Source organism: Polyodon spathula, chromosome 4, assembly GCF_017654505.1.
Source record: "Polyodon spathula isolate WHYD16114869_AA chromosome 4, ASM1765450v1, whole genome shotgun sequence".
Lineage (NCBI taxonomy): Eukaryota > Metazoa > Chordata > Actinopteri > Acipenseriformes > Polyodontidae > Polyodon > Polyodon spathula.
In genome coordinates this window covers 66,570,355-66,592,204 of record NC_054537.1, presented here as the reverse complement: position 1 = coordinate 66,592,204, position 21,850 = coordinate 66,570,355, and the positions used below count along the sequence as shown (strand labels likewise).

Sequence of the window (21,850 nt, the reverse complement as noted above, 5' to 3'; positions counted from 1 at the left end):
TTCTGGAACTGTAACAGAAATGTACCAAATTATGTATAAATGAACACATGATTATGGAGACTTCAGAAATAAAAGTATGATGTTTCTGATTTGCTTTTAAGTAAATGAGGGAGAACAGGTTCTTCTATTTTCACCTGTAGTTTTTTGTAACTTGTTCTTGATTACAAATTTAATAAAACAGGAAAAAAAGTTTAAAGCCTCTCTCTCCACATGCTTTTCTTAGATTACGTAGTTTGAAGCCTCATTTTAGTCACTTTCTCATATGTGTTTTGACATTTTGAAACCAAATGTGCAGAAATATACAAACACAGTGGTTACTGGAATACAGTTTTAATGTAAACAGCATCTTTAAAATGGCATGTTTTATTTAGAACAGATGTTACAATGTATTGAGAACAGCAATAATTGTCAAAAAAAAGGAAAACAAAACATTTGTATGATTTTTTTTAACTTAAATATACATTTATTTTTCCAAATGTTGATGGCTTTTACCATGATTCTTTTTGTACAAAATGTTCCCTTGATTTTGTTAAAAATGTATTGTTGTTTTAACACTGAAACAATGACATAATACTGGCTATTTGGCAGCTTCACAAACATTGTCACTACAGTTAAGCTAGCTTACTCAACAAAAGCTAAAGGTTGCTTTGGAATGTTTCAGCCAATGCAACTGAAAACATTGCTACTGGCATCATGATTTGTGCTTTCAAGTCAGAGGCAGTTTGCGTGCATGATAGTGGCAAGGGAGTACTTATTTAACAACATACTAAGCCCAAACATTGAGAAATAGCTGCCACATGTAATAATGTGCAACATCTGTGCTCTATTTCCACAGATTCAGAGATCAAAAACAAGTTTTATGTTTTATTTGTATTGTTTTTCTTTTTCTTTAATGAAAAGATTGGTAGACTAGTTTTCTATATTAGTATTTCTATATTTTCTCTAAAAACCTTTTGGGAGAAATCAGATTTTGGTGTTTGAGAAGTTGTTTAAGTGAATACCTGAATATTACAATTTGAATATAAAGAAACCAGATGATCTTATTATATCCCCTTCGGTCACAATTTTTTATTTAAAAAAAACAACTTTTAAAACATTTTGTGTGAACAATATAGAGTTCAAGACGTTGCACTGTCAAAATTTGAAAAAAAAAAAAAAAAAAAAGTAAATGTGGTACAATTACAAACACAGTGACTGAAGGGGTTATCTGGTTCCATACACATATCCTTTGTACAGTTTAATGTAAACAAGATAGCCCAACTTTAGGCCTGTTTGTGCCTGTTTACTGTTTTGAAGGCCATATGGGCAAGCTATTAAGTGCTATGATTATGTTAAAACAAGTTTAATGAAAAAAGTTAGAGAGAAGAGAGTAGTATGAAAAAAAAGTTTTACTTCAAAAGACGGATCTAATTTATTTATTTATTTATTTCTTTCAGGGCGAATGAGAAATTATTTGGTTAGTCCATTGTTATTTGCAGTTGTAAACAAAGTCGTAGTTGCTAGGCTCTTTGGGAATAGGGGGCGGGACCTCTGGGATCTGAATGTTCTCAAGGTCAAGGAGGCGGAGCTTCATCTCCATGCTGAGCAGCGTGTCCAGGTCAGACTTGGTTAGATCGCTTGCCATCTCCTTCCCTAGAAGGGCATTGAGACCGTCCGTCCACACGCAGTACTGCAAGAAGGATTTGTTTTATTATAATTAGTTTATATACATGTGTGTATATGATATTGGGCTTGCTTTAGTTACTTGTTAGATTTTCAAAAGCAAATGGTTTGATATTTTATACATATATATTTAAATTCTGATAAACAAATACAACTATTCATATTTGGTTACTGTTTCATTAGTCATTTATGCCTCAAACAAAGCTGACGGCAAATCTTTCTTTGAAACCTCAGGAGGCAGGATCTTGGTCTTGTTACCTTATAACTTTTTTTTTTATAATCTCTATGATACTGTCGAAAAGAGATAGTAAAACATTAATTAAGCCGACATTTTATTTGCCTTAAAATAACAAATATATAAATATTAGTCAAGAAAAGCAAGCTGCTACCTAATATTTGTAAACATCTCCAAAGATTTGCAGTGCTACTTGGCAGTAAATTAGGCCTCTCCTGCATGTTCAAGGTACTACACACAATTAGGGTTTAGAAAAGCTTGCTAATTTTAACCACCAACTTACCACACTAGTGTGTTTAAAAAAAAAAAGAAAAAAAAAAGAAAAAGTTTATGACTGAATACATTTAATAACATCATATCTCACTGAAATACCTGAAAATAAATTATATATATATATATATATATAATGGGATAGATTATGGGATGAGAAAACATACAAATAAAATGGTTGCAAATTTGATCACCTGACAAATAAAATGGCACTGTGCTGTGTTAACTGAAGCATTGATGTTCTTTTCCTCAATATGAATTAAAGCGTTGGTGCTCTGATGGAAATATGTTGTTAATGCTCTGTGCGTCAACCTGAATGCAATGACAAAGTTATGCATTGATACTTACTTCATGCTTGTCAGGGGCAATAAAATTCAAATATTCATCCGACTCGTACAAAACTGAGAATGCAAGTTCCAACACCTCCTAAAATGAGATAAAAGGCAGATTATTAACATACGCAGTACCAAATATTTGATACGAAACGGTCCCCTTTATCACAGCTTTCATCCTCCTACACTTCCTATCTACGTTAAACCACTACATACTGGCATTAATAATAATTTTATTCGTGATAAAATGGGATTGGTTGGCTTGTCCCAAGCAATCATTCTAACCATAGTGCCTAAGCATGCAAAGTCAAGCTCCTAAAAGTAACCTCTATTTTGCCCAACTATTCAGTGCAGCAGATCTAAAAAAAGTTACTAGTGAAAGTTCTTCAACAGCTGCTGGATATTTACAGAAATATGTTGTAATGAGTGACTTGTTTGGAGTTTCATTCTCCTAATTATCAGGTATTATTATTTCTTTTTTGTTCATTGCATGACTCTGATAGTCTTTTCAGACAGCTTCATGGCTTTGGGGCAAATATTAGTTTACTTCCCCAAAGATTTACAATACAAAGCGTGCATGCCGAAGGAACAAATCCAAGTGTGGGACCATACTGGAAACGTTACATTAGCAGTGGGGATAGAATTTACATGCTGAGACTCATCCTTTTATTTTTCTGACAAGCGTGTTTATGAAAAACAAAACAAAAATCACAGAGAACTCTGAACTTATTGATGTGGAGAAAAAAATACATCTGAACACAGGGATAATAAAAGGAACTACACAACAAATGTTAGTACAGTAAGTAACATGTTTATCCCCACAGGATTTCAAGTAAACTGTTCCCAAGCCATAGACTTCATAAGCGTTACCAAGCGTGATCACAAGTCAGACGTTATAAACCTCTTGAATCTGTGGTAAAAATTGTCTGGTGTAATCTTCAGATGATAAGGTGCACCCTTTCACAAATTTGTATTGCATTTCTGCATTATATGTGAGTTGCTCATGTATAAATAGTATTCTGTACAGAAATGTTTTTGCTAGGGTAGTATAAAAGAGAGTTATACAGAGGATGTAACCAACAACAACTCAGCTATGTGTGTTATACAGGGTGCATGTTATATTCTGAACATTACTGTACGACAAGTTTCATTACAATTCTAAGCTTTTTATGTTGTTTGTGGTTTTTACAACATAACCATGAGTGTCTTATATCTGTCCCTGGTGGTAATAAAAGACAAACAATGAACTCAGCATTAAGAAGATATACAGTAGATTTACAAGAGAACTTGCAATGAGAAAATCATGCCAGTGTATGGAAGAGCTAAAGAATTAGAATAAGAGACTGTGGTATGTTTTCATGAAAACATTATAGCATGACACCTACCTTATTATTAATAAAGCAACATTCTACACCTTTTACAAAAGCGTTTCTTAGTAACCTAAATACCATGGAGAAGACACTTTTACAAAATATGATGACAGGAAGCATTTAACCCATTACTTTTAAACCAGGCATTAGGATTGGTATTTTTACAGTTGAACATTTGGCAAGAAAAACTACAGAACTTTATAGAAAGATCTGGCTCTGTAAAAATGTTTTGCCAAAATGCAATTGGGGAGTGACTACACTCTGAAGCATAGTATGGTCACACGCACTTAACGGTTTTAGTCCCACATGACACCTAGAATTATAATTAATAACTACAAATACACAACCATAAAACTAATTAATTAATTCGTACTAACAAATGAAATAAAAAAAAAACAGACAAATATTTCAACACGTTTATCAACGTCTTGTAACCCCAAAATATAATAACACAAAGCCTCCTTGCCAAAATGCTTGTCTAATTCTTTTGAGCACTACTGTACTATAAATCAAGCACATAGCAGGCCATGTGCTTATCCCAAATGTGCAGGTATTGTTTCTATTTCTTAGCTGGAAGGTTTAATCTTCTTAAAGTCAATGACAGTGAGCACTCCCACCACGCCTTGTTTATTTACAGCTTCCCTCTGGGCTTCCTGAACATGAAAGAGGGCTGATGTGATTCACATTTGGGCTGGGCTGATTTAGGAAACAGTTTCAGTGGAATGCCAACAGATGATTATGTTAAAAACAAAACAAAAAACAAACAAACAAACAAACAAACAAAACATTACAGCCCTGACCCACCGTGGAGATGGCAAGATAATATTACAATTTAAAGAAAAGTGGTCACTGACGCAAGCACAGTTTAACCACATAAAGCAGCCAGGAAATTCCACACCCGTACGGACTGCAGGAAAACTAATGAAAAGCCCAGGATACGAGGGATTTCTCTTTCTTTCCTGAGGAAAAATTCTAACCTTTGCAGTGCCAAAGCCATCTCCCTTCCACGTCTGTGGCAAGGGGTGAAACAAAAGGAGAAAAAAAGTAGGAATAAAAGTACCATTATTATATATTTACAGGGAGACCGCTTTGCTGTAGTCTGACATCATTATTTAGGCTCACGAAAAACCTGCTGGGCCCCAATAAAAAATATAATTAGGATAAATATATATATATATATATATATATATATTTTTTTACAAGTCAAAGTCACTAAACCGCTGTTGCACATCCATTACTTTTCTTGGCCTTGCAATAGAGATGAAATCGACTTTTTTGATCTTCTTCTGAGATATCGATGCCTTGCATTCGTATTGTAAGCATGTGCAACAATTATTAACTTAGACAGAAGTTTGCAAACAAAACCATAAATGCATACAAGCATGCAGGAACAAACATACCCCTACACTCCTCTACTTATAATACATAAAACCATGGCCAAAACTTTTGCATCACCTAGAATTTTAGGATTGAGACAATTATATATATTAAAAAAAAAAAAAAAAAACCTACATAATAGTATTGTAAAAGTCTACTGGAAGCCATAATAGTAATAAAGTATTTTACGTTAGATTTCAAAATATCTCATTTTGCAATTTTTGACAGTTTTTTGTTAAGTATACAGAAAACTACAAAGCGGTATGTAATTCAATATGCCAGTGTAACATTATTCAGCAGGTTTCATTCGACTTTATGAAGCAAAATGTGTCAATTGTAATGGGAGATGCAGACTTTTTGGGCATAGCGGTACAGTGTACAAAATAGAAGTGGACCTGGGATGTCATGCACTTAACACAGTGGGATTTGTGTACCCATGAAATGTAAGTGTAAACACACACAAACATTACAAATGCACCACACAAAACCTGAAATGCCCATAAAATACCTTATTCTGTTTGAGGGCTCCTTTTTCCTTCGTATGGGGACAGTCCTTTCCAGTCATAACAGCTTTAATGTCTGCCACTGGCACTGCATTAAATAAATAAAGAAATAAATCCACACACACATTATATACTTAGACACCTGAAGTACATACTTCAATTCCATAGTCTTTATGTAATATTTCTCATTTCTGTATTATATACCTGGGGCTCTTCGTTTTTGGTTTTTAGTTTTGGTCACGTGGCCGACTCTGTTTCTTAATTAAACTCTTGGAAAAGCATTGATTGTGAAACAAAATGACTTTAGTCTTTCCTCCCTTAAATCAGTCATCATGCTGGCACAACATTACGAGATAAAACTATAAGATAGGCCAACTTTCTGGCCAATGCTTTTCTGGTGGAGGTTCATCAAGATAACTGATCTTCTTTCAACTGTCCTTGCCTTTAGGTTGGGACACTTCTCTATTTATTTTGTACATAAATAAGCAGGAATGTCCATTGCTGTACACTAATTTATCAAACCCTTACTCACATTTCTCCTGCAAAGAATCATGGGGCACTTCTCCCTGGGGGGTCTCCTCCAAGTCTCCATAGTGCAGGACCTTGTGGTTCGGAGACAGCCGACAGTACCAAAACTTGTCTGTAGGAGGCGAAAAGAAGAATGATTACCAGAATACAGTCTGGGTGGATTGCAGTCTGTCTAAGAACAAGCAGCACTGTTTCATGTACAGGCTGTTGCAACAAACAAAAAGAAAACAAAAGCTGCTGTTTTGCATGGAAAGTGCCCACATGTTCACGATGTGCAGCTCAGATCCCCCTCCATCTAACTTGGAGAAATTCTATACATATCACAAACCTTCAAAATGTAGATGCCAAATGCACTGCCTGGATAAACAACAATACTATTTAATTATAATTCTGTTCTTTCTAGTCGGTGGGTTAAACTGAGATTGTTTCCTCAATATTTTGGCATGGATAGAAGTAGATCCCAGTGCTGTTTTAGCACATTACAGTTTGGGTACCAATGATATAAGTTGGTTAGGATGCTTTGCAATAATGTGGATGTTTACAGGAAACCACGCAGGCACCTTCTGTAAACCTGTATCTGAATGGCATTAGTGGCAGAAATGTTCTTTTCCTAAGCTTGCACTGTCCTACATTTGTAGATTAGCAAATCTGTTTGTATCCATCTGCACAAGGTTATTTCTCCAGGCTCTGTGTATACAACTACTGTATATTGCAATATATGATACAGTAAAATCCTTCCCCAAGATAGATAATATTACCACCTGACAGAGACCCAAAAGTATTTATATTTTATCTTGGAAAGAGGATTTACGACCTAAACATTAGTCTGGTTCTCATGAAGTTTTGCAAATCATTTTGTACAAAATCTAACTAATGAAACAATGTTACTTTAGCAATTCACAAGAACCAACTTAAAAACATTTTAAATACGTGCAAACAAAACATGCTCTTAAAAGTACAAGAGATGGAAATATCTGTTACTTGCTTATTTATTTAGGAGAAAGGACGTAGAATTGTTTTCCACATGTAAGCATGCACGCAGAGTCACCATTCGGGAGGTATAGTAAGAAACACCATGCTCTGGGAACATAATGCTTACATTTTGGAGAAGCCCGATGACTTGAAGAGTAAGTAGCGGGGTTCCGAAAAATATTTGCTACAACTGTTTAAATAACATACCTGTACTTTTTCTTTTCACTGTTAACATCCTGACAACTTTTTACACTTACAAATTTAAAGTCAGTTTCAAAGCTCGTTTCAAAATGTCCGCTCTAGAGCAATGGGGTTTGAGATCTATCCTCTAAATCACTGCAGGATGAGCGAAAAACAAAACAAAACAAAAAAACATAAGTGCTCTGGCTTTTCTGTTTCGTACCACATCCTGGATGGTTACTGCTGTGTTTCCTGTTTGACAATTTGGGCAGTAATCGTTACACTATCCGTGCACTAGAGGAGACATTTTGAAAAGAGCTTTGGAACAGACTAAAGTTATATATTATTTAAACAGTTGTAGCAACACAAGGGGACGCGTGACAGTATTTCTCGGAACCTCACTACTTACTCTTTAAAGAATTTTAACCCCTTAAGGTACACAAGGAAGTGAGCAGATGTTCAAATGTTTTTTTTTCATAAAATACATTTGAGAGTGACTAAAGTATCACGAGGAAGCTAACAATTTGGATGATCAGTAAATTTTAAACCTTCTAGCATAATTGTATTTATGAAACCCATGTCTCTTGTAACTTAATGGGTTAATAAACTTGGACTATAGAGAATTGGCCTGGGTCTTAAAATAGGACTGTATTAAAGATAAACAATATAAATGTGTGTGTATATGTTCTCCTTCATGCTGGATGTTCTTCAACATCATCTCAGTGTTTAATCTTGCATCCTACTTTTGTAATTCTCAGTATGTCACACCACTGTAATGAGTGCCAACATGAGCTTCACACAATGCTGCCAAGCACGCAACACTCATACACACAAATACATATCCATGAAACAAGGTTGATACTCAACTGATAAATCTATACATATAATCTTATCATCGCTATCGTTTAGCTGACATCTACTGTAAAAGTGATAAAACTGATAAAGTGATTATAAAGTTTCAGATGGGGTCCTAGTGTCTGGTAAAACTAAGTCAAAGTGAAAATAAAAGTCCAGAAAACTAAATAAACTAAAAGATAGCTGTTATGCTCCTTCGTCTTGGTTTACCCCTTCAAAAAACAAAAACACACATGGTTTCTCTATAGTGTTAATTAAAAATTACTTATCTTTTTAAATCCCCAAATAGGATAGGATTCAGCACACCTAATGAAGTGTAATTTGCATGATGGAGGCTACCTTCCTCATACTAAACAGCATGCACATGGTAGCTTATTCAAAATGTAAAAGTCTAATTAAATATACCATGAAGGGAGAGGACATGGGACATGCAAAATAACAACTTAAAGGGGATATTACATTTTTAACAGTGGGAGCTCCAACCTCTGCTAAACCAGACGTGTTGTTCGTACTGCACTCATTTTAAATTAAGGAGCCCTGTTTAGCGAAACCGCAGCCCAATAGTGTATACTGGGTACTGGAAATAAAATGTCCTACCCTCCAGCTATCAATCTCCAAAAGCTACAGAACAACTAAAGCTGGAATACTTGTTGGAGTGTAGGTTAAAAAGAGTGAACCATGTTTGGTCAGGCACTTGAAAACATAATTACATGAATGTATTTGGACTTTTGGGTAAGAATTGTATAGTACTTGGGCAAAACGGCCAAAACACCTTTGGGCCTATAGCTCTGCTTTGCCTCCCTAGTGCATACTCAGCAAACAGGTACGCAAGTAAACAAGGTATGCAAGTAACCGTCACATCTATGTACAGTACACATACAGTCAATTCTCATTAATTGCCCTCAGTGGCGTAGCTAAGGGGTTGGTTTTAGTGGTTTGAACTTCCTCCCGAAATTCATTATTCAACGACGAGGGAGAGAAAAAAATGTCAGCCACCTGCGACACTGTAAACCGTCCCAACCAACGTAAGCTGTTTGCTTCGTTGTGATTGGGCAGAGCATTTCATTTTCACACCAGATTCAGTCTTAGACTCCTTTGACTGGACAATGCGTGTGCACGTACTGTTCAAACCGACATGCAATGAGACGTCAAAGTCAAAGATTACGATAGAAATTATGGCCTCAGCTAATACAAGCACTACGTGAAAAGGAAAACAAGTAACTATATGCAAACTATGTGCTGACTATGTACCACTATACATAAACTACATATCAATATTTTCGATTTTCTCAATACCCTTATGTTGAAGACACCATTCTTTTGTAGTTTAAAAATGTCCATGATCAGAAAGTGCCTGTATTTGGGACCACTATGTAATAATGTTTCATTATAAATTTTCAGTAGTACAGTAGTGCACATGCAATAAACTGGGACTTAGCATTGCCTTTGCAATCATATTTTCAATATAATGCACAGTACTTTTAAGTTGATAATACTTGTCGTTGTACTGCAATTGAAATTTCATTTCAGTGTTACTGTAACGTCAATAAAAAACTGACAGTGTGCATTTGGCTCAGACTCCTGATAAAAAGAATTACAACAGATTTGTTTTTCTGGTCCCTTGAAAATCGTATTAATGAGAAATGACTATTTATATTCCAGGAGCTAGTACCATCTAAAATGACAGAGATGAAAGTGAGGAGAAGTATTAAAAAAAAAAAAAAAAAAAAAACCTGAAAGTGGCAGGAATCTGGGATCCACTGCTGTGTTGAATTTTTTGCTCAGGAACCCAAATTGAATGAAGTTAAGATTCAGATTACACCTGAAATTAGAATGTATACCAAATAATAAGTTAACTTTAACTGCTGGTTAAAAGATGCCAATACTTGCAAAACAACACCTGCCAAGCAAAATTTGCTAAAATGTTTTTTTTTTTTTTTTGACAAGTCAGGACAGTAAAATAGGGTCTGTGAAACTTGATGCAAGTATCCAGTAATATAAAGTTGAGGTTATATTTGGACTACTTCGAATTGTAATAATAAAATACCTTGTTTTGAATTGAAATCATGTAGAACCAGACCTTTATTGGAATAATCAGACTAGACAATGTTTCTAGTGAATACAAATAAACAGTTTTATTAGATCTAAATGCATTCAAATAAAGGAAAATTTAAAGGTGCAACAACTAAACTAAAATACAGAAAGGAAGAATTAACTAAACAGTACAGAAAAGAAAATTTAAACAACGACACCCCACTCCCGCTGGTTGATCAGTGATCCAACGCAATCTAACTGCATTCCTGACAGCTATTTAAGACGAAGGTTAGTCTTAACAGGGGTATCATTGTAACAGAAATATTTACTTTCGTTAATATTTGATAATCAAAGCATTGTTAAATCAGTCTCATATAGCTTTGGTTCAGAATGCAATTCTCACTCTTGTGAGATAAAGATGCTCTTTGTGTCCAGACAACCTATTGAGAGTTATCTATTATCATGACAGCTAAATTTGGATTCTAACTTCTAATGCAGAATGACAATTGCCTTGTAAAACCCACATCAGTTTGCATACAAACAAAAACTATAGTGTTCATTAACTCAAAGCATGACTTGAAAGCAATAATACTTTTCTTACATTCCACTTTAATTTTACTTTGAGGTCTGCTAAGAGGATTAAAACACTACTCATTGAATACTTAATGGACGTTTGCTGCCTCCTCCAGCTGATTCATGTCTTCAACAATACAGATGCTCAAAGGCTCTCCTGCTGGCAAGGACAGGTCTAGGTTCCGGGGTCTGCCTTCCTCGCATTTCGTCTCCACTTCAGAGTACGAAATAAATGTCTTTGGAAAGAACTATTTAGATATCACTATTTAGATATTCCACTGAAACAGCAATTCCTCCACCAATATGTGCTCTCTTCGTCCGGTTATGTCTGGGATATTCCACTGCAAACTCCGGCAATTTATGTCGACTTCAAATGTTCTTCCAACTCTTTCTTTAGTGATCAAATCGGGGCTAAGTTAGAGATTTGATTACAAGGGGTAATTCTGGACTGTGCCTGACTCCACGTGGAGTGTTTTTCATTGGTTGTTCTCATTCCGACGTGGCCCTTGTTCTCCATTGGTCTGCCATTCCACCCCCTGTCGGCTGGATTTATGTGATGGACTGGTTCCTGTCTTAGGTGTCAAAGCACACAGAACTGTCTGGGTTGCGTCACCGAATGTGTCATTCAGTGATTGTGAAGATAAGCTATTTGAAATTCAAATCTAAGGTCTTTGAAACTTGATGCAAGTATCCAGTCAAAAAAAGTTGAGGTAAAATACATATTTAGTTTCAAGTGAAATCTACTTTTTCTTACCGGTGCACAAGGGCTGAAATAAATGTTGTACAGCATGTCTTCTCTTTTAATGTTGTTCCTTTGGATCTCAAATGCAACTTGTTACATCAGAAAACCACTCCCTTTTAATGATAAAGTCCAATTGGTCTTGTTAATATCAATTATTTGTGGCACCTTCCTTTCCCTCCTATTTTTTTTGCATTATAAGAAATTATTATTATTAATCCACTAGTTTGGGTAATACTAAACATTTAATATTGTAAATTTTAAGCACAAAGCTGACATTTTCTGCTTCATTTTATGTTACCATGGGGGAAAAAAAAAATCTGTAAGAAAATATAGTGCTAATAAAAACAGACACTAATTGCTTATGTCATTTAATTAAAAAAAAAAAAAAATTAAACTTAAGTTTCTGTGTACAACTTAAAAAAACAAAAAAACAAAAACCTGTTAATAAAAAAAAGTAAAAAAAAAAATACCTTTTGATTTTTCACTCTGTCTTCTATGGGAATCAGATGTCTGGAAACGTTTAAAACATGGGGTGTACTTTATAATTCGCTGGATCACCATGATTGTCTCCATCAACATCAGATCACAAAGAAAATTCAGACGACAAGCTGTAGTTACTGCGATGAGTATTTATTATGTCTACATGTTTTCTGCAGAGAATATTGTTTTCCAACGCCTTGTACACTCTTGATCTATAATCAGGGGCTCGCATAACTGGTACGCAGTTGTACCTGCATGGACCTCTCAGAACTACATTTCCCATCATCATCCTACTCACATCTGTAACTGAGATGGATTTACCAGTGAGCAGGAGCATGATGGGAAATGTAGTTCTGAGAGGTCCCTGCAGTTACATGGGAAGCCATTTTAAGACAGGGAATGCAATTTACAAGTTTAAAAAAGTGGTCAAAATGTAAAAACAACACATAAAAACGCATAAAAATGCCCTTATGTACCCTTTAATCAGTGCAGTAACTGATGTTTTCATAAAGAAAGTAATTTCTGGCATTCCCAAAGGTTACCCATCAGAAATATAAATGAGTATCACTGCTGTACAGTATAGCCAGTAGAAATAGACAGCAAATGCACCTTTCATTCTGCTTGGGCTAATGTCAACCCTGGTGATTTACCTGCTACAAGGCAGATACGTCAAAGTTCGCACATTATCCTGCAGACAACCTTTATAGAAAATCATGAAAGACTAAAGCAGAAGGGTACACATAATGGTGGAAGATGAGGCTGCATTACCTTTTACTATTAACTGCATACCATCACCAAAGAACAAACATGTTGACGAAAACAGAATACAACCAATGCCATGCAGTGAAAAATGGGACCTCACATTATTATTTTTCATTATTTTTTCCTTTTTTTATGCAAATTCTATAAGCTGGCTCAGTTCAATAAAAGCTTTCATGCAATAATAATTTCCCATATCTATCTGGGCTGTTGCTACAGCATGACAGAAGCCAAAATTACCTTTTAATAATTCATATGCATATATTTCAGCCGTTTCTTTTCTTTCTTTTTATTTTTAATGCTGAATGAAAAGGAAACCTTTCCAATAAATTATTTTAGAGCAGAGGGTAGCTCTTTTGCTACATTTGCCAAACGATAATGTCTGCCCTTTATATCATCACATAACTTCTTGCAAATTGGATTGTGCACTTGACGCATTTGGCTTTTTAACTCAAATGATCTTCTGTAACTTCTTGCCAACCACAATTTTTGTTAAAAGAATGAAGTCCTCCATCGCATGTCTAACTTTTATGTCTGTAAAGCAAATATACCAGGTTTAATCCCCCCTCACTGCTAAAGGGTTCCCATACAAAATGCTGAGGCCTGTTTCCAATTGGATCAGTTAAAGTATGAAAAACTGGAATACAGTAATCTGTTACATATCTGTCTGTAGTGGGACCAGAGAAAGGGCTGACATGTAAACAGGCAGATGGATGAATCCTGTTTTAAATACCATTATACACAGCTGTAACAATGACTGTATTCAGGCAGTTATTGTTTTGGGGTCCAGCTTTTATTATGGAGCGTTATAAGGGTACATTCTTATAATGAATAGAGCATGTTGACAGAACATCACTGTGCTTCAAATACACCACATAGTCGTTCTGAGACTAATGGCACAGAGCACATGACCAACTTTATCCAAATACAAATGGCACCTGGAACTTGCATGCTCACTAGAAACTAAGAAAAGTATGACTGTGAAAAAAAAGAGGCAAACTGATAATGCTTTCCCAATTGACAAATACATTTCCAACACCTTGTACCCATGTGTTGACCATTATTTACCATGCTTCAGTCATCCATCTGTCTGTTCTGCTCATTTTGGCTAAACTGTGAGCAAAGCGGCAGTTTGTTTTGTTGTTGGAGCTGTCTACTATTGTAGATACCATGCTGCAAAATCCACCAACTGTGAGACAAACCAATTTAAATCATTCTCTGAGAAGATCCAAACAAAATCCTTCCCACGGGAATGAAAACAAAACAACAACGTTGAAACAATTTGGACAACTGCTAAATTATTTATCAATGTCCATATTTGCAAGACATTTATCTAAATTTGTAAAATTGTAAGTGTGACATATGGATTGACAGGTGGAAAAGGTGCATATTCAGCAATATAATTATTTATGTAGTACTCCTTTACTTCAATTCATGATTTCTTATTTAGATGTCTGAGCAATTCCATTTCCTCTTGTGAATGAAAAATGCTCTAGTTGCAAATATCTTCAACAGTGCCAACCACCCCATTACGAGTGCAGAGGGATAGAGCTGTATGGCAGTAACGTCACCATTTTCTAAAGGGTTCAGGAAACTATACCTTGCCGCCGACGGCTGCTGATCTTCCTAAAGCATGTTCCCTCACACAGCCGGTTCAGACGCTGCTGCCTGATTAGCTCCATGATCTCCGGCTGGATCTTCTCTCTCAGCTCACTGGGAAGAAGGAGGAGGTCAGAAAGCTTAGGTTAAATTACTGAGCAAGTTAAAACAATACGAAACATTTTCAATTTACTCTATTTTTTAAGATGGCCTGACAACAGCCTCCTTAGGATGCACCTTTTTTTAAGCCATTAAGATTTTATACTCATGGTGTTCCACTTTGATATCCTGCTGTGCTCATAGGACTACCTTAGCAACCTATCTTTTAGGGTTTTATTTTTTTTTTTTAGAAAAAGTAATACTTGTCAACAGGTCCCTATTTAAATTCATCCTTGCACCTTTTAGAACATTTTGCTACAAAACTAGTTAAAGCAACTCAAAGGTTAATTGAAGGACTCGGGAATGGGGCCAACTTGTTTATAACTAACCATGTATGTTTCATGTGATAGAATACAAAAAAAAAAAAAAAAAAAAAAAAAAAAAAAATCATCTTTCAAGTGACCTCAAAAATACATTAAATGTGTGGCTATCACTGTCTCTAAATTATTGAAGGCTGAAATTCAACTGACAGCCACCCTATTTCTAATAAACGATGATTCCAAATTGTTGGCTCCTTCTAGCTACAAAGAAAACTATTTTACAGTCCTGGTTCACTCCTGACTTTCTGTTATTTCATAGCTAGCTATTACATCTTCAGTCCATCGCACATTTGGAAAGATCTACAGCCAAGCTGCACGGAGCCAATCCCAAAACTATATGTTCATGGTCTGAAATTGTCACAGTTGTGAGAGACTTACTTTAATTTTGTCCCTCTCTTTTTTAAAATTTTATAATATTTTTATAATAATTTTGTAATATTATCTAGTTTAGAAACACCAACTTAAAATAGTTCCATAAGCAGGTCTGTGTTATCCACCTATAGAACCTCTAAATGAAAATGAAAAAAAAAAAAAAAAGCCACACACAACATCCTTCACATAAACTACTTCAGCTTTTGTGTTGTTTTGATTTTCTATGCCGATTTGTTTATGTAATTGCCAATTTCTACATCCTGCTACTGGGCAAGTTTGTCGCCCCAGCTTATTAATTTGACTCAATCTACCATTTAGTTGCCTAAATGGCAAAAAGGGGGGCAGTAGTTAAAAATGAGTGACAAGGCAATTTCCCTCAAGCTAATAAATGTGATGCAGCACGACTGCTTCGACTTTAATTTAAAGCCAACATGCTGCTGCCTAAATATCATTACTGCAGTTCCACTGTTCTGTAGGCCTTGAAATAAATTGTTATGTTTCATTTATCTGGAATGAAATGAACTGGCAGTAGTTTGAACATTAGTGTTTGAAGATATCAATAAATAGCAAGGTCATTCAGAGTCGGTCTACAGTAGCACACTGCATTAACTTAAAAACAAGTGAATAAAGCTGCTGATAACCACCGACAGTAGAATCCTTCTAACCAATGACTCAAGTTGATGGAACTGAACAGACATGTGGGTAGAGGTGAAAGGTCAGATAGAGCTTTCTTGAATTCATTACTTTATCAATATTTCTAATCTAGGACTTCTGGTTAGAGGTGGCCCAGTGCTCTTCTACCAGGCAAAGATAGAAATATGTTATCTAGTCATGTTTTTATTGCTGAATCACTGGTATCCTTTAAGACCCAACTTGGAGATCAATCAGCTTCTAAGCATAAATGGGGCAAACAGACTGCTCTCATTCACATATTTTCTTACAATGTGTAATACAGTAGTCCTTAAAAACCTGATTGGACTTCACTCTGACTGCTCTCTACTTTCCTGACAAGGAGTCTATTGAGAATCCTGCTGATGTATACAGGCTTTGTGAATATGAAGCACTGAACTAAAGGATATCAGTTCCAGTGTGTGTGTGTGTGCGTGTGTGTATTGTGGATAATTCAATTTGTTTGGATTTAAATCTCAATAATTAGAAGAAAGCTTACAGGATAGGACGAGACTGGAAGTCTTCCTGGTTCATCCTTTCAGACTGACGAATTTTCAGAATCTCTGTGTAGCTCAGGTTCTGCAGTTTACTTTTAAACTGGTCCAGAGAGTTAGGCTTGGTGTTCAGTGCTCTCATGATCTGGTCTTTCACCACTTGCATAACCTGTGAACAGAAAACCACATGTACTTTTCAGTCCTGCAAGGGCAGTATAAAAATCTTTTATTAAACATCAGCATTAATTAAAATAAGAAACACTCACTTTTGATCACTATTAACCCTTAGAAAAGCCGTGCAATCAAACACATTGTCTAATGTAAATCAGTTTTTAAAAACGTTTACTTAACAAGATCCTTACAATGTAATAATATTCAGAACAATCTTTATAATAGAAGCAATGGCTTCTAATAATCAACAGCATTCTCTACACATACGGCAGAGGTGCCATGCGGTTTTAAAAGCTGGTTCATCATCCATTGTTGTTGCTTTTAAAAGCCTCTGTTTCAATTACCATCATTTAAAGAAAAAAAATCTTTTCTGTTTTTTTTTTTTGTTTTTTTTAACTGGCTCTTCACTGAGGATAACTTTGACAAAAGAGGTTTAGTAATTAGATACTTCTTGATGTACAGCCTCAGTTTATTGAACTCACTGGAGAACAACTGTGTTTCTACAGCTAATAGGCAGCATTGTCTCAAGTAAAGAAAAAAAAAAATACACATGGCAGTCAAAAGTACAAATAGGAGGTCAGCTTAATCAGCCCATGCATCCTGCCCAAAATTGATCTGCCATTACAATCCATCATGCTGATGTTAAAGAGCTTTTTTATTCTCAATATGGATTCTGTAGACTCAACTTCTGAAAGATCTGCAGCAAGAGGATACAAAGGGTCCAATTCTAATGCAATTGTAAAAATACAATCATTATAAATGGTATAAAACCAGCAAGAAACTACTCAGAACAACAATTTATCTGGTTCTTTGATGCAACTCCGGTGCAACCCTTACCATCGATGTATTGTTCCAAAACTTTGCTTTTGCATTGATTCAAAAAGTTGGTCTCTATGACAAGTTGGCTTGTGTGGATGATGTCAGACCAGGAAGAAATAATCCACAACAAAGGCCAGTACTGCAGTGCAAGACCACTGGTTTATACAAAACAAAAACAAAATGCTGAACTCCAAACCAAACAGCACAGTGGCCAAAACAGACCAACAAAACAAACGCACACGGAACAAACAAGGATCGTGCTGGTTTTAAACCAGCACGTGTAGCAATTGTTAAGTCTAAGCTTTCCTTCGGTTTACCTCCCGACCCTCGTTGCGACTCCAAACACACTAGCCCCTTTCTCACCTGTGACCACCCTATTTATACACCTGTGGCTGGAGCCTTAATTAATCATTTAATCATTTATTCAATTCACGGCTCCAGCCACATTCCCACGTGTTTTACAGGGAGGACTTTAACTGCCTCCCTGTCACCATTATTGCATACACACATAAACCCACATCCCTGTGTTCACCTACCAATATACAGTAACTCCCCCATGATACATAACCCAGACTACAAAATAAACCAAAAATACACCCAGGAGCGGGGGTAACTCATCACATTTCCTCATCCAAGTCTGAAAAAGTCATGGTTTAGTTTTGGATTGACTCAGCATGCTCACTATCTATATCTGAATGGTCCCCTGGGAGGCTAGGTTTTTCACGAGCCCCACTGTTCAACAGCAAAGGAGCAACGGAAGCCAGAACTACAGTATTCAGTATCTAATGCGTTATTTGAATAAAAATCCACTCTTCATATTAAATTTGATTTATTTAAAAGCATGACATAAAATGGCACGGACTGTCACATTTATTAAATTACTAACATACAGTACCACTCATCTCTACCTACTATACCTTATATTTAGAAGATTCAAGAGCTTTTTTAGCATTCAGCTCTGTCTGGTGGTTGAGGGGGATTAGATAGTTTTATCTGTCTAGACTAAATTACAGGTTCTACATTAACTAGGAGAAGCTGTCACATGACAATAAATTGAAAATTACAAATGAATGCTGTTTTAATGGTTCTTGTTCTCCTTCCAGTTGACATCCTCTTGAAATAGATGTCAAAGGAGTTCATAAATGAGGCAAACAACTAGACTTAAGATAAAATAATGTAATCTAAACACACACAAAAATGCAATCCTGTGTTCTTTACTGTGTCATTTCTGTGACTCTAAATACAAGTTTGGAGTCAAAATAACAAATTGGCACAAATCTTTTTTTTTTTTTTTTATCCTTGTGGCTTTGTGTTTAGCTAATGGGTTGAATGGCATGATTTGTAAGGTACACTTTTTGTTACTAAGTTCCAAAAGGTTAAAGAAAATTGGAAATAACATGCTGAAAATTCAGATAAACCCTTTGAGCAGTCAAAATCTCAGGTCATTAAACAAGTCTAACACTCACTCTGCAACCTACAACTTGACCTCTGCTTGCACCTGAGGACATGAACCTACTTTCAGCCTCAATTGAAAAAGGAAAAATGTAGTTTAATTGGGTCTGACAACTACTCACTAACGTTATTGTGACACAGGTTTAATTAAATTTAGCCTTAGCACTACAATTATGAATACAAATGGGGAAAATGCCTGCACTTTGAATTATTTTTGGATAGATGACGGCCAGCAGCAAAAAAACAAAAACCAAAAAAAAATTGGGTATAACCTTTTCAGATTTAGCGTAAACACTGTTGTTTTGTAGCTATGACGTTTATGACATTCATATGCTTAACTAACAGGCCAGCATGGCAGGAGGCAGCACCAAAACTGAACGCAAGGTTTAACAAGACAACAGAAGTTGTTCACGACAGTGGCATGGCTTTGTTTGGTCAACAAACATTTGGCAGTTTATTTATTGATTTGTTATTTATTTATTTAGGAACAAAATCTAACTGAGTTTCCTGACATATACATTGTTTAATTTTCCATGTGTTCTAACCTTAACACACACACACACACACAGACATAATAGCAACAAAGACCAATGCACTTCTAATACTCCAACTTTCTTGAAAGATCTGAAATCCACAAAGGTACAAATCAAGATGATGAACTATTTTAATCTCAAACTTCTCCAGTAATAGATTTTTTGTCCAATGATATACACTTGAAAGGTCTAGTGCACAACGGTTTGGCTCACAGGAGCCGAGAAGATAATTCACGCTCAAGCAACTCCGGCATACAGTACATCCAGTTCTGCAACGCTGACTTGCCAGCAGATGCACAGGCATATACATTCATCAACCTTTCCTTTGGGAGCTTTCACAGTGTGCTGGTGAAGGAAGTCTACAAAAACTTGTGCACCCTCAAGAGACGCCAGCAAAATGTAAGTCACAAACTTAGATAAATAGCATTTTCTAAATTTAGTTAAAACCCACTGTCAATGGGGTTTAAAAACATATATCATATATTAATAAATATCATAAATGAACCTGGGATATTTAACAGGGTAGCAATTGTATCATTCCTGAGTTAATTACCTGTTTAGTTTTCATTATGATCAGTGGGACATAAATAAAATCCACCTTAGCCCTATAAGCCCTTTGATGTTTAAGTAAGTTTAATTACTGCACAAGATCCGGTAACTCTTTATAATGTGTGGCATAAATTAATATTAAATAGATATGCATTTGCATATTAATGTTAAATTAATACTTAATAAAAGCTGCTGCATAAAGATTCGCTGGTTAAGCATTATAATGCAGTACTTTCACTGTATAGTTTATTGGACCCCCATCCCTTCTCTTGCATTTGGTTGTCATGATTATGCACTTCTCACTTTTTCTGTAATGACCTTATTTTGGAATAAAAGAAAATAGCCATGCAGTACGTGAGTAGACTATGATTGGTTTTAGCTCTTTCACAAGTGCAGTCCCACAAAAAAAGACATAAGAACATTGTAAAATTAACGAGGATAAGTAATATTATCTTTAAAAACAAACACTGAATTAATTCACTGATGTTGAACTGTTATTACACTAGCTTTGAGTGGTTTGTGTTTCATTAAATCATTTATAGTACACAGCTTGAAGGCGGTACCTCTTTCCCTAGCTGGATCATTGGGACAGGGCAATTGGTCCCCTGGGCTTTTATTTTTTGATCAAAAAACAAATTGTACAAATTTTATACCGTTTTCAATTGCCTTTTAAAATGTCGGCTTATTGCTGCAAGCCACTTAATGGTCAAGAGGACTGCAGATGTCCGACCTTCGTTCCTGCTAATAAGCCTTTTATCCCTGAAAGGCTGCATCACTGCCACTGCATTTGTACAATCAGCTTAAATACAGCTTATCCTCCCTAAAAGGTTAATAGAAAATGTGAACTCCGGCATTATCATGACACTAAATTAATTCAGAATCCCACAGAAAGGCATCTATTTGCTTCACCTATCACTAGGACATGAAAGCTTGTCCGATTCATTTTGAAATGATGAATAACCATTGACCTGGTCTTTGTACCTTAAAGCTGGCTAAAGAATGCACATAGATGCTATTCTGGGCAACTCAGTTACACAGCAAAAAAAGAAGCTTCCCTGTTTAGTTTGCCCAACATGTAATGCAAATATACTGAGGCACAAAAGAAAGGCAACAGTCAGGTTAATGGATTTAATCAAATATTTTAAACAGATATGAAACAAAATCACAGAAAAAGTGAATACAAATACAGATCAAAGAACCATAATAAGTATGAAATGTGACACACTGCCAAAATGAAAACATTACAAAGTTAGTATTAGGCATGACCTCCCTGAACATTATCACAATCCTGGCAGGGTTGACGCATAGACCTGATCAGCCTCAGGATAGACTGCTGTTGGCTGACTGGTCACGGTTGTCTCCTGTGGATAGCACTAGCAATTTGGTCCCACAGATGTTCTATTGGACTCAGGTCATGGGGAAAAGCTGGCCATGGCAAGACTTCGACTTTGTTTTCTTGAAGTCGTGCAACTGTAATCCTAGCACTGTGTGGTTGCATTGTCTGGAAAATCAACACATCCAGATTGGCTTGCAGGAACGGAAAACTGTTGCCTCACGGACTTGGTCAATGTATCGCTGAGCAGTAAGGTTGCCCTCAATCTGCACCACAGGCGTTCTTGTGTTAACTGGTTGGCTTGAACGCAACAGTCAGCATAATTCTCACCACGACATCTCCCCACACGTTGTCTTCCGTCAGGTCTGTCGAGGGCAAAACAGCATTCATCAGTGAATAAAACACTCCACCGCTCTCTCTGCCTCTACCTCAGATGTTCTCTGGCTCACAGAAGATGGTGATTTCTCCTCTCAGCTGTCAACATGTTATCCCTGAATGGCCTCTGGGC

General features: G+C 36.0%; 1 protein-coding gene across 7 annotated transcripts in view; it reads right to left on the bottom strand.

The window, feature by feature from the left end:
- Positions 1-327: 327 nt before the first annotated feature.
- The window catches only part of LOC121314769 (engulfment and cell motility protein 1-like), a 154,749-nt gene continuing 133,226 nt past the window's right edge, over positions 328-21,850 (bottom strand). For 3 of the 7 annotated variants that reach the window (XM_041248419.1, XM_041248422.1, XM_041248420.1), the window contains 7 exons: positions 16,491-16,654; positions 14,473-14,585; positions 6,282-6,389; positions 5,755-5,837; positions 4,847-4,879; positions 2,516-2,593; positions 328-1,669 (listed from right to left, as the gene is read on the bottom strand). In XM_041248419.1, coding sequence (XP_041104353.1) covers positions 1,469-1,669; positions 2,516-2,593; positions 4,847-4,879; positions 5,755-5,837; positions 6,282-6,389; positions 14,473-14,585; positions 16,491-16,654 — 780 coding nt within the window. In that variant the 3' untranslated portion in view covers positions 328-1,468. The remainder of the gene's footprint in view (positions 1,670-2,515; positions 2,594-4,846; positions 4,880-5,754; positions 5,838-6,281; positions 6,390-14,472; positions 14,586-16,490; positions 16,655-21,850) is intronic. The other 4 variants (XM_041248424.1, XM_041248425.1, XM_041248423.1 and 1 more) reach the window with 3 other exon arrangements.